General features: G+C 31.4%; 1 protein-coding gene across 1 annotated transcript in view; it reads left to right on the top strand.

Moving 5' to 3' along the window:
* LOC139517392 (IgGFc-binding protein-like) overlaps positions 1 to 15,244 on the top strand; it is a 72,706-nt gene extending 57,462 nt beyond the window's left edge. Inside the window, exons 31-41 of the mRNA XM_071308375.1 lie at positions 1,246 to 1,350; positions 3,109 to 3,210; positions 3,747 to 3,851; positions 4,585 to 4,701; positions 5,809 to 5,919; positions 7,043 to 7,290; positions 9,111 to 9,415; positions 10,197 to 10,468; positions 11,899 to 12,125; positions 12,645 to 12,837; positions 14,838 to 15,244. Coding sequence (XP_071164476.1) covers positions 1,246 to 1,350; positions 3,109 to 3,210; positions 3,747 to 3,851; positions 4,585 to 4,701; positions 5,809 to 5,919; positions 7,043 to 7,290; positions 9,111 to 9,415; positions 10,197 to 10,468; positions 11,899 to 12,125; positions 12,645 to 12,837; positions 14,838 to 15,181 — 2,129 coding nt within the window. The 3' untranslated portion in view covers positions 15,182 to 15,244. The remainder of the gene's footprint in view (positions 1 to 1,245; positions 1,351 to 3,108; positions 3,211 to 3,746; positions 3,852 to 4,584; positions 4,702 to 5,808; positions 5,920 to 7,042; positions 7,291 to 9,110; positions 9,416 to 10,196; positions 10,469 to 11,898; positions 12,126 to 12,644; positions 12,838 to 14,837) is intronic.
* The last annotated feature ends 1,066 nt before the right edge of the window (positions 15,245 to 16,310 follow it).

A 16,310-nucleotide genomic window follows, 5' to 3' on the forward strand; every position in this document is an offset into this window, starting at 1 on the left:
CAAGAACAATTTAAATGTTTAAAAAACTTCATTCCGCAATCGCAGTTGTAATGAGCGAGTGGAGAACTTTTATTAAATAAAGATCTCAAAACAAACAAAGAAGTAAAACAGCAAAAATGTCAAGGAAAATCAAAACGGCAAAATTTAAAAGCTCAAAAACATCAAACAAGTGGAAAAATATTGTCGTTTATTTATGACTTGGAACAGGCATTTCCTTATCTAGAAAATGGTGAATTAAACCTCGTGCTTACCTCTTACTTTTATGAGAGTCGCATAGAGTCCCAAAATTTGACAACAATTTTTCAATACGGTGGAATCGTCAAATATGAGATAATGCCATTGAAAGATGAAATTTTACACAGATATGTGTTGATGTTGTTTTATATATGTAAAAGCATGTGGATATCAAAATGATAATGATATATGTATTACAATATTAGATTTGACAAATCTGGATTGGAATATTGTTAATCACGAATCATAATTATCTCTTTATGGTCATTCTACATTTATTCATTTCTTTGTTAGTGTTGGATATATTTTTTCTTGCCTAATAAGGGAAGGAGATAATTTCAAGAGGTCATTTGAAAATCAGAAGTCCATTAAAACAGACAATATCGGGTAGAGTAATTTGTTTTGGTGAACTGTAGTCTTAGATACTAAGAGGGGGTACTTGTTCAATGTCTATATCTTATGTGTCACCATTTATCTAAGTTTGTTTTATGAGGTGAGAAGTTTCAAATATATCATATCGTCTCGTCTCGTTGCCTAATAGTTGATTTATTTCCCTCGATTTTGGTTTGTTTCTCTTTATCGGTTTATGACTATTGAACAATGGCATTCTACTGTTACCTTTATTCACCTTGAACTGCTTCCCTAAAATGGGTTTGTTTAAGAATTTTAAAATGACATTGAATGTAACAATACAGATACGGCCGGGTTATTGTCTCTTTGACACATTCCTCATTTCCATTCTCAATTTTAGACACTATTGTGTTGATAATGCCAATGACCATTATTGGTGAACTTTGAAAGAAGACTGTTTTATTATCCGGCACTTTGTTATACTAAAAATAACATCACTTTTCTCACCTGCTTTTGATTAACATGTACATACTTGTAAAAATAGATAGAAAGGTACGTCACTCGTTCATTGACAGTCCAAATGTCAGTCATAATTATATTTTTTATTATTATATTGCTATTAAAGTAGTATTTAATTTGCTCTATTTGACGTTTGTACAGGAGTTTGTAGTAAATCTAGTGAGTGTCATAAAGATGGTGCCTGTGATAATGGGAGATGTAAATGTAAAGAAAACTTTAAAGGAAATGGTTATAGTGATTGCAAACGTAAGTTCTACTTGGTCAATATATAATAAAACATACCTGTACAGTAAAAAATAGATTAGAATTTCTCTTTCCTTTATTATTTATGTTGTCTGATCTTATTAAGACATGTTATCTGAAATGAGTTTACACACATTTGATTACATTTCAGATTCCAAGAAGAAAGAGACATCTTAAGCGTTAGTTGTGGTGCATCGTTTGAGACATCTATAAAGAGAATAATATTTTTTCATCATAAAATGAAAAGTACTATTAGACTACTAGTATTACATGCTAGTGTTCATATCAGATGAAAACCGTAGTCAAGTTTTCAGTCCAATAGCTGAAGACTCGAGGTCCGAAGATACAACTGATATGATATATGTCATGTTAAAATCTCTTTGTCGTAAAATATCCCTCTGAAAAAATATCATCGTATTAAACATATTCTTCAAAACATGTCAAAATAAACAGAACAATATGTACAGCAAAATCCCAATAAGGACAATTGAGTATATCGAATTATATATAAGATAAATGTAACTGATGACACAATGTATAAGGTCGAACTTAAACATTTTTACACTCATTAATACAAAATTTAAAGACTATATGACAGTTGTTATTTAGTTACAATTTTTTAACTGGTCAATATAGTCGAGCGTTTGATTTTGTCAGTTTGTACGGACTTCCCATTTGGGTTTTACCTGACCGACCGTTTTTGGTATTTTATTATCCTTTTTTTTTATATTGTGTAACTTGAAAGGGCGAAATCAAAAGCCCAACCAAAACGATATTTGTTATACTTAGATAAACAAACAGTCAGATATGTAAATAACATTATTCATTAATTGTGTGTACTGTATAGATCGTTAATTACCCATGAATATCACATTTAAAATCCAAGTGTCCAAAACTAAAGACATTTTCAGAGTTCACAGTCTGATAAATCAAATAGTTGTATATTGCATAAAATTTATAATTGTGTTACAATGTGCTATGTGTCTGAAACTCTTTTCTGGTTTAACTTCATCAAAAACGCTTAAACCTTAGAATTTGGAAGCCATATATGTATGAATACGAAGAAACGTTCAGAGTGATATGGCAAAAAGGAACATTAAAAAACATGCCACATTTGTTCATTGTCAGCTTTACATGTGGTAGCTTCTACCTCAGTTTTTTAAATTTCTTTTAAAATCAATTTTAGAATCTTTTACTATTACGTAATGAATCATATCAGCACTGAATGTCAGCTGAGGATATCATCGCAGAATCCGTACACAAACAGGGCGTCAGACTGTAAAAAAAGTTGAATTTGACATTTATGATATTGACTGTACACGATCATTTGTACTTCAAAAGTAAATTTTGAGATCACACATCAGATATTTAGCTGATAAGATATTGTCATAGATAAACACATAATTATCAAAAAAAGATATATTTTATTTTTCTGGGGGACTCTTTTTACAATAAAACACTTAGATGTAGAGATTTATCAGACAAACTTGAAAGTTCTAATATGATTCGATGACATTCTACTATAACATTTTGAAGCCGTTTCACTGTTCATCCTTCAATTTTGTAAACACAGCCTCCCATGTGGCATGTACGCAATCATTTGATCGTTGTTTATTAATTGTTAATCAATATCTATCAAACATTAAATACAACAATTTAGGCGTTTTATTAAATAGATTGGTATGTAACACTAAATATATTTGGATGCGATATTCTTTTGTAGACATAAACATTTTTTCATTTGCATTTTTTTTTCTTCAGAAATCTGTTTTGACGATAAATGTGCCAGGTTTGCTTCATGTAAAAAGGGCAAGTGTCAGTGTAATAGAGGTTATGTAGGCAAAGGCCAAAGGAAATGTAAATGTAAGTACTTTTAAAATGCATTTTAAGTTTTAATACTCTAAACGAATAATGATGCCAAGCCCTTTAGCAATAAGTGTGTTTTTATGATCAAATAGAAACATTTAAGCCAATTGTATCAGGTTAAAAGCCGTTGAAACCTTTCGGAAATTTAAATTTTATTTATTTAAATTTGTTTTATAAAGGATGTTCTTGACAAAAAGTTAGATTTGCTTAATGTTTGACTACAATAACATAATGACACCTTGTGAATGTATTACCCTTTTACTATGTTTGTCGGAAAGCATAGTAGGTAGAACTGTTTGTAAATAACTAGTTTACCATTATGTACAATCGTTAAGGTCCTAGATGGCGGTACTATTTCAGGATATGTCATTTGCACCCAATATTGTTTTTCAAAGGTATCCACTTCACCGGAATTTATTCAGTCTACGGACTTTCTTTTTTGAATTTTCCTCGGTTTTTAGTATTTTTGAAAGATTTTACTTTTTACTAATCATTTCTTAATCATGTTTATCATTTTATTACAAAATTTTCAGTGAAATGTGGTAGAAGGAAATGTCATGCTGAAGCTAAATGCCAAAAGAAGAAGTGTGTTTGTAGCAGTAAATTTCCATATGGCAATGGAATCAACAGATGTTCAGGTAATTATCACATTACATAAATGAGAATAAACAAAAGTTTACCTGGTGGAACTTGTTACATATGTCTTCTACGATTCTGAAACAATTTGATAAATTATTTGTTTATTTCTCTTGCCCATTTTAACCGTTTTGAAGTCTAATAAAAAAAAACATGCAGTTAGTGTAGATGATTTCTAATCTGACTTATAGTTTTTACTTTTAGATACCAAAACTAAATAGTCAAGATAATAAAAATATAAAGCATAGAGGTGATCGGTTGTATCAGATGTCAATGATATGTCAATCTATAATATCAGTTTTAGCAAAACGTGCAAAAAGAAATGCATCAAAGTGGAAATCGAGATGTGGGTCAATGTCAATGAGAAAGCAACGCTTTGATATAAAATACAAAATACATTAAGAGAGAAAAAGAGAAATAGATACGGTATTCAACAACGGTACATGTCTATACAGTATGATCAGCTCATATTCGACCTCTGTCTGGAAAGATTAAACCAAATTGCATCAGAATAATATCAATAGCAAGTCCACGTAATGACTTCACAATGAGATCTATTAGAAGACAACAACTGATGAAGATCACAACATGCGACACATTCATAAACATGTCATCTACTCTCATGTGTGTGTGTTATCCTTATGTATATGTGCTATCCGTATGTATGTATGTTATTTCTTATGTCTTTGTGTCAACAACTCGTTGAATAGTATTCTGTTCTTCGATATATTTCAGAAACATGCAAAGGAAAGATATGTGTTAAAGATGCTATCTGTCCTAGAAATAAATGTGTTTGCAGGAGAGGATACTATGGAATTAGAGATAAGAAAGGAGATATTACTGAATGCAGAAGTATGACATTCTATAATTTGTGTCCGGCAGTTGTTAACTAACTTATTGATCGTTTTCATGTATAATTGGGTGGTGAAGAAAGTACTTTGATATTCAAAAATATTTGAATGTTTGACATTATTTTCATTGTCACGTAACCGCTTAATTATTCAACTCCAAATATCTGAATATGCATTAACATTAATAGCACATGATATTTACGAATCTTTAGTAACACGCTTATTTTATTCTATATCAATCTTGTCACCTAAATAATTTTCTCTGTCTAGTTTGAACTAATGTCTAGAGTTTATTCACTTGTTACATTTTCGACTTGTTTATTAGAAGTACATACACCAATTTAAGCTAGTATAACAACATTTTTGACGTGATCCAGTGATAATTGATTCCCGCTTCCAAGGATTTAATTTCATGCAATTGTTCATGCTCAAATGATCTGTACAATCTATACTATGTGTTCGTTTGTTTTTGTTACACTTCCTGTTCCTGTTATTCCTTTATTGTTCTCGTATTGTTGTTGTGCTTCCCTCAGTTTTAGCTTGTAATCCAGACATGTTTTCTTTCAATCCATTTATGATCAGCGGTATACTACTATTATCTATATTTAAAAGATTGTACAGAATCAGACCAAGACGTTTTGGTAGCAAGAAATTCCAAAAAATCACAACAGCAGAAACGGTTTAGATTATCTCTTATTTGCTAAAGTTTTAAATCCATACTAATGTCAAATTTTATAAGGGAGATCTCTGTCAACTTAACTTTAAAGCTTAGTTTTAATTTGTATGTACAACATACTATATCCTTCATTTCATTAATCCACGAAATTTTTATACCATACCAATTGAAGAATTCATCGGTACGTTAACAACTACAATACATGCAACAACAGTAGTATACCGTCGTTCTAAATTAAAAAATTGATTGAGAGAAAACAAATCCAGGTTACAAACAAACACTGAGGTAATCTCATCAACTATAAGAGGAAAACAACGAAACAACAGAAACACTGAAGTGCAACAAAAAATCATAACGAAAATGAAACAAACAGAATCGAACTCTAAGATAACAAAAATACAGGACTATTTATTACACACATCTTTTTTACAGAGTTATGTAGGAGGAAGAGATGTGACCGTGATGCAACATGTAAAGGCAGGGGGAGGAATAGAGATTGTGTATGTAATGCTGGCTTTATTGGAAATGGCAAGAAATGTGAAGGTTCGTATTTTCTTCATCATATACCTTAATTTTATAGGGTTCTCCAGATTCTTCTCCGAAAATATCAGATAATTTAACATGAATTCGTCAACCATTAAAAGACGCTTTTAAACTTATCAGCAGTCAATTGTCCTGTAATTAAACATGTGAACTGTGAATCATTTGTACAGTTACTTTCTAAAATTTACCATCAACGCTCACACTTTTCCATTTTACAAATCACTCAGATATAATATTACACAACCATCGACAAGATTATCAACATGGAAGATGTGCATGATTGTGCCTCGGGTTCAAACTATCTTTATTTAGATTTGGAATTTCTCCCCAAAGTAGTATTTGCAAATCTATGGACAAAAATATATATAAAAGAGCATCTGTTAACAGCATGAATAATAAACGAAGAAGACAAGATAGTGTACAATAACCAGACCTGCAAAGAATTTCAATCCAGAAAACAAAACATTGTGTCTTGTACCAAGTCAGGAATATGACAGTTGTTTTCCATTCATTATATATTTGAGCTTTTGATTTTGCCATTTCAAAAGGGACTTTCCGTTTAAAATTTTCCTTGGAGTTCGATATTTTTATTATTTTACTTTTTGCTTCAAATTATGAATAAGCGAATTTTTGTAATCCAAAATGTACCAGTCGCAACATATATCAAATAATCACCTCTACTTTTGAAGTTTTATTTCTAAACTGATATGAGCGTCACTGATGAGTCTTATGTAGACGAAACACGCGTCTGGCGTACTAAATTATAATCCCGGTACCTTTGATAACTACTTACTTCAAGGGTCCATGATAATCAATCGACATGTGTTAGTATTTTATTATTAAACAAATTAAATTTACTAACATGGTAGATGGTGCCTTCATTTGAGTATAGAATTTCAAAAAACTCTTCCAACGCATCAAATTTATAAAGTGTGATTTTTTAATGGCATTTCGTCTCAATAAAATATAGGTGAGTGTTTGTCACAAGAATTTATGAAGTTGTCTCTCAGGGAAAGTGTGTACACAACTCAGAAGGAAACTTAATGAAATCTTACTCTCCCTCATTGATCTTATATTTTGGGGGGAGCCAATGCAGTTGTATATACCTACTTTCTTATTTCAGAAAAATGCACATGTGCAGCTTTTGGAGATCCAACCATTCTTAGATTTAGCAATTCTGCTCTTCCTTTTGCTGGAGAGTGTAAATACACTTTGTCAAAATTACTGATGCCTAGGAACCGATGCATGTTTAATGTTGAAGTAAATTATGAGAAAGGAAATAAAAAATCTGATAGTGCATCTAGTGTGAGCTTTGTTACGCTTAACATGTATGGAATATCTGTGCAGCTTGGACCAAAATTGGAAGTCAGGGTACGTAAAATTTACATGAGAATACTTCTTCGCTTGTTAATACAAAATGGAATGGTATTTCATAGACTTGACTGAAATATTCATTCCAGGCACTTGTCACTTAAAGAACACTGGACTTCACTTTACCTCTGAAATTAAATATAGAATATGGTCTCATTGAAGTTTAAATGTTAATTAGGACGCTATAATATGTAATTGTTTTTTCATATTGGTATAACAAAAGACTCGTTTGCACTTTGTCAAAACAGGAATATTTATGTCTACTCTGATCTTTTACTTGAAAATATGTAAATCAGGTTTTGTGTGGAAAATTGATGAAACTTGAATAGTTGCATGTGTACCTGCATTCAGAGAAAATGTCAATTTTTAGCGATAGAAACCACTACATAACAGAGTTCGATAGAAACCTCTACATGACAAAATTTAATCTACTACCTAACTGTTAAATACATTTAGAAAAAGCTTTTTCTTTAAAGCTGTTTATTCAATTTAAGTATCAAATCATATTGGACATTCAATATACCTAGAACTAGTAGTAAATAAGAAGCAACAAAAGTTTACCTTAGTTCAAATCTCGTAAACCCATTTATGATAATTATGAAATCATGATACATGCATACATCAATAATAATGTCACAAAAGTGGATGGGCTATAAACCTCTTTTACTTTGAATTGATTATGTGGTTTAAATTTGTAATCTTTTTGTTTGTGTTCATCGTTTAATATCTCTTCTTTTTAACTTTGGTTTTCCAGGTAGTTTTATGTGGTCTGTATTTTCCATTAGGTGCATTGAAATATTGCAACATAAAATGTTAATTCATTCAAATGTCATGGCTTATAAATTTAATATTATACAACAATTATCAATACTTATTAAAGGAATTGTGTTTTATTAGTCAGAAAAAAAGTTTTAGGTTGTAATTGTCATTCGTTCATTTAAACTGAACAACTGATACAAAAATTATTACAAAATAGAGGTTGTGATTAAAAATAATAATCTGTTTCAAAAGCATTATTATAAGTTTAATAATGACAATTATTCATTTTGTTATAAAAAGACATATATGCATCTTTTTTTTTAATTTGAGGTTTCATATGACTTTAATGTAACTTCTTTTTTGTATTGACTATATTTCCTTTAAACATTTAGTGACTATTAAATTAATGCTTTCTGTTCCAACAAAAGTATAGCTTACTTAGTTTTATTTCTACACTGTTTTCTTAAATAATTCTGAGTACTAAATATAGACTTAAATATCAATGATATCTAATAGTTGTGTACGGCATGTCTCCTATCCTTATTATCTAGGCAGTATTTCATATATATATTTTGGTATTTTCACTCAACAAGTAAAGGAATTTCAATTTTGTTTTAAAACAGTTTAATAACCATTTAAAACGATATCAAATATAGAAAAATTAAGGATAAAATATGACATTTACTGATTTTTTTCATTATTCAAGAAATATAACGCTGTCTATCATGGCATGTCTGGTTATAAGGCGTATTGGCTTTTCAAAATTTAAATAGGAAATCTAAAAATAGTACAATGTGATGGAAGATCCTTCTAACGGAGCTTTCCTCCTAAAATTAATTCTCATCGTAACATATCTATGAAAGTTAACTCATCTAAGGAGATAAGTTGAAATCTTTTAAGATGTTCACATTAGATGAATGAATACATACTTCGACTTGGAAAAGTTTTGACTTTATCGTATTCTGAAAGTCTATCATAAGCACAGTAATTAATGGGATGAAACGTATAATATGCCAGAGAATGTTTCATTACGTTTATTCATAAATATTTTTTTAATGCAGATAGACCGTGAATTAGTTTCACTTCCATACCGCACGAAAAAAAGAACTTTATTTATTCGATACATGGGCTTAAATGTTCTTGTTGAAACAAAATGCTCTGTTGAATTACAATGGAGTGAAGCAGGAATGGTTATCTTATCTGTACCTAAAAGATTTGGTGAGCGAGTGGAAGGTCTTTGTGGACAATGCAATGGAAACAAAAACGAATGGTTACTTAAAGACAAGACCGACGTTTCCAAAGATAATTTGAAGTTTTCAAAGATTGGGGATAGTTTTGCCGTAGCATCAGCATCAGCATCAGAAAGGTAAATTGGATTGCGATTTGTTCTTGTATTAAGGAATTGTGTTTCATACACCTGATGATTTATGATTGCATAACTGTTAGGTATAGTAGAAAGTATTGCTAAACTTGCTGAAGATTCAAATGATAACCACATTAATAAAAGAGTTGCGAGGTAAACGTCAATAAGATAATACAATATGATTTCTCGTGTTTTATGGTCATAGTCAGCAAACTTTGTTCTATCATAGCGATACAATTGTTAATCAAACAAAGGGATATTCACAAGTCAACACTTAGTCTATAAAAAGTTATGGTGACTTGAATTTAACTTTGTTTATCAAGCCATAACTCCGTAAGTATTTCACCTCTTGAACATAATAAGTTTACTGTAGTAACCGCTTCCTTAAAATGTATACATATTAATATACCGATTGTTCTTGTTCTAAGATATAGAAATTATACTTTTTATTAGAATTTAATCAAAGTTCAGCTTGTTTTATCCAAACGTTCCTGTTAATTAAACAAAGCAAATTTAAATACAATGTACCTTCAGTTGTATACCACATTATATGTCTTTATCCATTTTTATAGCACTTATAGATAACTGTATTTATAAAATGTTTCCGTTCTTAATATTCAATATATGGGTTTAAGAAAAGGCTTAGTTGTACAATTATCTTTTATATATTCATGTATTTATCTTTTTTCACACGTCCAGAAGATACTGATTGTAACAGATGAATTTAATGCTAGAATATTCTCCACGTTTTTATGACAGTAATTTATTACCTTTTTAATTTCAGTTGCAAAACAAGTGAAACCCCAACATGTAAAGTAAGAGCCCGTGTATTGAAGAGGACATGTGGATTTTTCAAAAAACGATCATTCAAGAAATGTAAAGCAGCAAACAAAGAACTTTTTGAAATCCTCATGGCAGCATGTCGTCGTGATTATTGTGCAAACTACAAAGATAAGCCTGTGATGAAGGAAGTTAGCTGTAGAAGTGAAAATGCACTCTACACCATGTGTCATTTCTATGGATTTGGTGGAATAAGATGGAGAAGTGGAAAGTGCAGTGAGTATCTCGAGTAAATTATGTGCTTTATTTTGTTTAACTATAGCATGCTTTATCTAAAACTGAGAAGATGTGGTACGATTGCTAGTGAGACAAATATCCACCAGAGACCAAATGGCGTAGACGTAATCAACTAAAGGTCACCGTTCGACTTTCAACCAAATCAAACCAAATATCAAGCTATATAATGATTTTTGCAAATTTTACATATTATATCAGTGCGCTATATTATAAACAAGGCCTAATTAACTATGTCAATAGATTGGTTGACACCAAGGAATCATAATGATAATTTGCATTAAGCCGTTAGTATCGTTTATGTCTGCATACACCTTATCGCTATTCCCGGCTGACCCGTCCGCTTGAACTTTTGACGTCAACAACAATCACTTTTCCATTATGGCGTCAGACATTTTGTTTTATGACGTCAAAATTTTACGGGAACCTGTGTGATTTCCAGCAATGGCGGACAAATAGCGATAAGGTGTATTGTCAAATTTTCAGATTATTACAATCTTATTAAAATAATACAATATGATTGAAATCAGATTGGATAGACCTGCTACAAATTTAAATTGAGCAAACCTATTTTTGTGAACATTCAGTATTCCTTAGTTGTTTTTGCTATCCAAGACCTTTTTAACAGAATTCTTTATTATCATCTATCTAATTGATAGGTGTGGATTCACCTTTATCAGGAACGCTCAGTTCTGAACGCCCATGATGTATAAAAACCGAAACAGATTAAGATCTATATATTAGAATACCTTAGCTAGATTTGGCAAAACTTTTAGGACTTTTGGTCCTCAATACTCTTCAACTTCGTACTTTATTTGGCCTTTTTAACTTTTTTGGATTCGAGCGTCACTGATGGGTCTTTTGTAGACGAAACGCGCGTCTGGCGTATGTTCAAAATTTAGTCCTGGTATCTATGATGAGTTTATTTGACAAATACCCAAAATATAGTTCTGTGGATTCTTTTTTTTTTCGTCGGTGGATTGAGGAAAACTTTTTGTAACATTCATGTTAAGTTATTGCAGAACGTGGAATTCAAAAGTACTTGTTTATTGTTAGACAGTATGTTCTGTATTATTTAGACTACATGCGTCCTTGCAACTAGCATCTGTATTTGATTGACAGATACCTTATATTGATATGATTTTAAGTAGTCCGGTCTTATAGATATGTCAGGACACAGGACCTGCAAAATGTGTACAGATCATTCGTCAGGTTTAGCTGAATTTGAACAAAAAGAAAAGTGTAGAACTAAATATATGTTTAAAACCTTCAGATGTGTATATATTCCATAGGTATACTGTTTTAGACAGAACAAATGTGTGCCATTCTTTTACATCTAGTTTTAAGATATAATGTTATTCAAAGTAACCTTAGCACCTGTGCAATTTCATATATGAAATATCTTAATTCAGAGAAGAAGAAATGTGACAGGAAAACGGAGAGATGGGCTGTGAGAGCAACTGCCTGTCCAAATAACTGTGTACAACGAAGTATAGCCAGGAAATGTTTCCGCCCTAGGATTGAAGACTGTGTTTGCAGAAATGGACATATTCGTAGTGGAAATAAATGCGTTAAGCTTTTGAGAAAGAAAAAGAGATTTTCAAATTGTGGATGCGTTAAGAATGGACTATATATCAAGGTAAGAAATTTCTTTAAGATTGAAAATGGGTTATTGTTAATAGAACACATTGTGTCCATTTTCTACAAAAACAATGAGTATCATATACCGTTAGAATTCATCAGAATGAAAGAACGTAGCTGTTCTCTTGAAGTTAACACTTTCATTTTTGTTTGTTTTGTTCACGCATCGTTGTCAATATAATGGAATCTGATGCGACTGTCGTACAAGTCAGAGTTATAGCTAGTTGTAAAACTAGGTTCAACCCACCATTTCTATGTAAGAAAATGTCTGTACCAAGCCGGGAATATGACAGTTTTTATCAATTCGTTTGATGTGTTTGAGTTTTTGATTTTGCCATTTGATTAGGGAAGTTCTGTTTGAATTTTCCTCAGAGTTCAAAACAATGAGTATCATATACCGTTAGGATTTATAACAAATGTATATAATAGAACAATATCATTATTTTCATATCAGTATCAAAGTACATGTATAGCTAAATTGAATCTGATGTATTTTGTGTTTTTTTGTTTTGTTCAGAGTGGTGGAACTTTGCGATCAAAGGATTGTAAAACCGAATTCACATGTAAACCTGGCAACAAGAAAGGAACACTTAAAAAAACCAAGAAGAATGTTAAGTGTCACAGAGATGGGTATTGTGGTATACGTGCTGGAGAAAGATCATGTGTCTGTCTGCCTAGTTTCTTAGGAAATGGAATAGATTCTTGCACTCGTAAGTACTGTGACGTGTTAACTCTATTCCTAGGATTTTTGTACTTGTTGGTAATAATATATGATGTTGACTCTCAAACTGAAAGATGATTTTATCCGAAAAAGGAAAAAATACATGTGGCTTAATGATATTAAGATTACAAAAAGGCACGACCTCTCATTTCACAAGGTATTCACCATGAATTGGTTGACAATTAAAGTGTCCCAATCCTCTGGTGACATGTAAACTCTATATCAGATATCAGACATATAACCATTACTGTATTTATAATTTCTATTTTTGTTTGCACTATGTTCACTTACCTAGGGGATTGACTTGTAAACTCTGACATAAATCCCAAGTGAATATATAATAATACTTGTATACCTATATTGCATTACTGAACTGTGTTCCTGGCTATGTTTCTTACTTCTAAAAGTGATTTGTAAACTCAAGTATCCCTGGCTTGGTCACTTAATTCTAGAGTTGACTTGTTAACTCTATGATAGATCACAAGACCATCCATTACCGGTTTGACTAAGTTCCCTACTTTATCACTTAATCTTAGATATGAATTTTTAACTCTGTTGTAGATCCCAATCATATATTTGATAATAGCTGTATACCTATCAGAGATCAAATTTCAAAATGACCCATTTGAATGATATAAATGAATAAAGGTTATAACGAGCACTTTTTGAGATAGGATTTTATTTGATATGTTATCAAAAAATAAATTCAAACTGTATCTTCATTTGATAAATCACAAGATTCCAGACATAAATACATGAAGATTTGGTCACTGGTTATGGGTCAGTTCACATTACAATCATTAATTTCTAAATTATTCTAACTTCAATCGAATAAAAGTTTTACTGTACCTTTTTCTGTTTAATTGTCTATTATAAATTGGCTAGATGTATTTAGGAGGGTTTATATCACAACACAACCTGTTAAACCCCGCTCATTTTTGTGCCTGTTCCAAGTTAGGAGCCTCATGCATTTGTTAGTTTTGTATGAGGTTTTTATAATTTTGGTTCATTTATGTTTCGGCGTTTAGTGTGACGCCCATTTTCGCTGAACTCGTTCACATTCCTTGGCTTTATCACTTCCTCCTAGAATTTACTTGTAAACTCTGTCATAGATCCCATGCATATATTTGTTAATACATGATTAACTTTTTTTTATTATTTTTATTACTGGACTATGTTTCTGGCCTTTACCTTTTATTACTTACTAGATGTGAGATACAATGCATATATTCATAAATGGACCACCTATCTTTTTTAACTGAGTTGACTCTGTCACTGACTCTATAATGTCCTTCTACATATTATCTAAACTCTATCATAGATCTAAAGCATATCCATTAATGTATTTAACTACCGTAAATCTGTTTCTAAATTTTGCGTTTTATCTGTGCACGATTTGAACACTGTGTCACTGATCCTAAGTATATATTCGATTATGTATATATAATGTTTTACTGGTTTGACTATTTTTGTGGCTGTGTCCATTTTTTCTGAAATAAACTTGTAAACACTGTCATAGATCGCATGCAAATATCAATCAAGTTACTTATGGTTTATATACTGAGTTGACTATGTTACTTACTTGTGGTCATTTAATCTTTAATATTGAATCACTAAAAAGATATACTATTTCCTTGTAAAAGCAGGAGCATACCGGTTTAGTATTCCAAAAAGTATTTCTACTGTCATATATTCTGAATTTTGCTTGCAATTTTAATTTCATATATCTGTCATGGATTCTAACATGATCACTGCGTACTTAAAAGATAAAACATTTACATTTTAGTTGAAGGGACAATAAAATCAAAGTGTTTTTCTCTGTTTCAAAAGAAAAAGGATGTATTTATCAATTATACCTACGAAATATTTAAAAATCTAACACACACACCATGTACTTATAGTTGAATATTGACCATATATACATAATGTCACATTTGTTTTCTTTTCTACTTTCACTTTTACATGTTTCTCTTTGTTTTATAATTGTAGCTGCAAGTAACTGTGACATGAAGGACGATACAGAAGATTGTGTTAATACAATCCGAATGAAAGGGGAATGTTTCTACGGATCTAAACACAACAACGAGTGTAAATATCATGTTACGATGGGTAAAAACAACTTCAATGAGGATATCACTATTGCGTCCTTCAAAACAGAAAAGGGACTATTGAAGAGGCAGTTGAAACCAGGGCAAAGATTCAATAACTGTGCAAAGGTGTCATTGAATAAAGATGGATATGTCACTATTGTAGAGAAGATATGCGAGTGCCCTAAAGATCATCCGTTGAATATTAAGAAATCAAGTAGTAAGAAGTCGAAAAGTAAGAAGTAGAGCAGTAAGAAGCGTAGTTAATTGTGTTTTTCTTTGATTAAAATTGCAGATTATAGAATAAAATGTGTTATGTCTAAACAGATATAGGAAGATGTGGTGTGAGTGCCAATGAGACAACTCTCCATCCAAATAACCATTTTAAAAAAAGTAAACCATTATAGGTCAATGTACGGCCTTCAACACGGAGCCTTAGCTCACACCGAACAACAAGCTATAAAGGGCCCCTAAAGCATGTAAGTAAGGCTTGCCCTCCTTAGTCAATCATAAAAGATTGATGGTCAGACTTAATACTTTTAATCTCTTATAAAAATTTCATTTTAACTTATGACAGCATGAATACTTTGCATTTCCTACTCTATTTAATTTTTTTCCTTGATGTCGTTGCTCTGTCTCATTTTTCTGCAATTGATATTCTCAGTGTTAAACTCGTTCAAAATACTTATGAATATTGGTTTTATATAAAAATGAGGAGACGTGGTATGATTGCCACTGAGACAACCAACTATCCACCAAAATTCAAATAAAATCGATGTAAGCAATCATATGCACCCGTGTGGCCTTCGGCTGTGAGGAAACCCATATTGTATAGTCGGTTATAAAGGGCCCAGACATGAAATAGATGAATAAAAGCAACAGTTCGAAATTCATGAATCGATTGAGAAAAAACAAATCCGGGCTACAAACTAAAACTGAGAGAAACTAAATAAGACGAGCACAACGACACAACAGAAACATAAACAGAAACACTAAAGAAACACACACAGAAACGAACTATAATATAACAATGGCCATGTTCCTGACTTGGTACAGGACATTTTAAGAAGAAATTGTGGGTTGAACCTGGTTTTGTAGCTTGACAATCCTCCTGCTTTTATGGCAATGTAAAATATAACATTACAATGACAACATTACACGACAGGACTAAGAAACACACAAATAATAGCTATCAAAAGGTACCAGGCTTATAATTTTATATCCCAGACACACGTTTCGTCTACATAAGACTCATCAGTGACGCTCAGATAAAAAAAAGTTCGAAGAGCATTGAGGACCACAAATATTCCAAAAAGTTGTGCCAAATACGGCTAAGGTTATCTTCCTGGGATAAGAAAATCCTTAGTATTTAGAA

The sequence above is a fragment of the Mytilus edulis genome, chromosome 3, assembly GCF_963676685.1.
Source record: "Mytilus edulis chromosome 3, xbMytEdul2.2, whole genome shotgun sequence".
Lineage (NCBI taxonomy): Eukaryota > Metazoa > Mollusca > Bivalvia > Mytilida > Mytilidae > Mytilus > Mytilus edulis.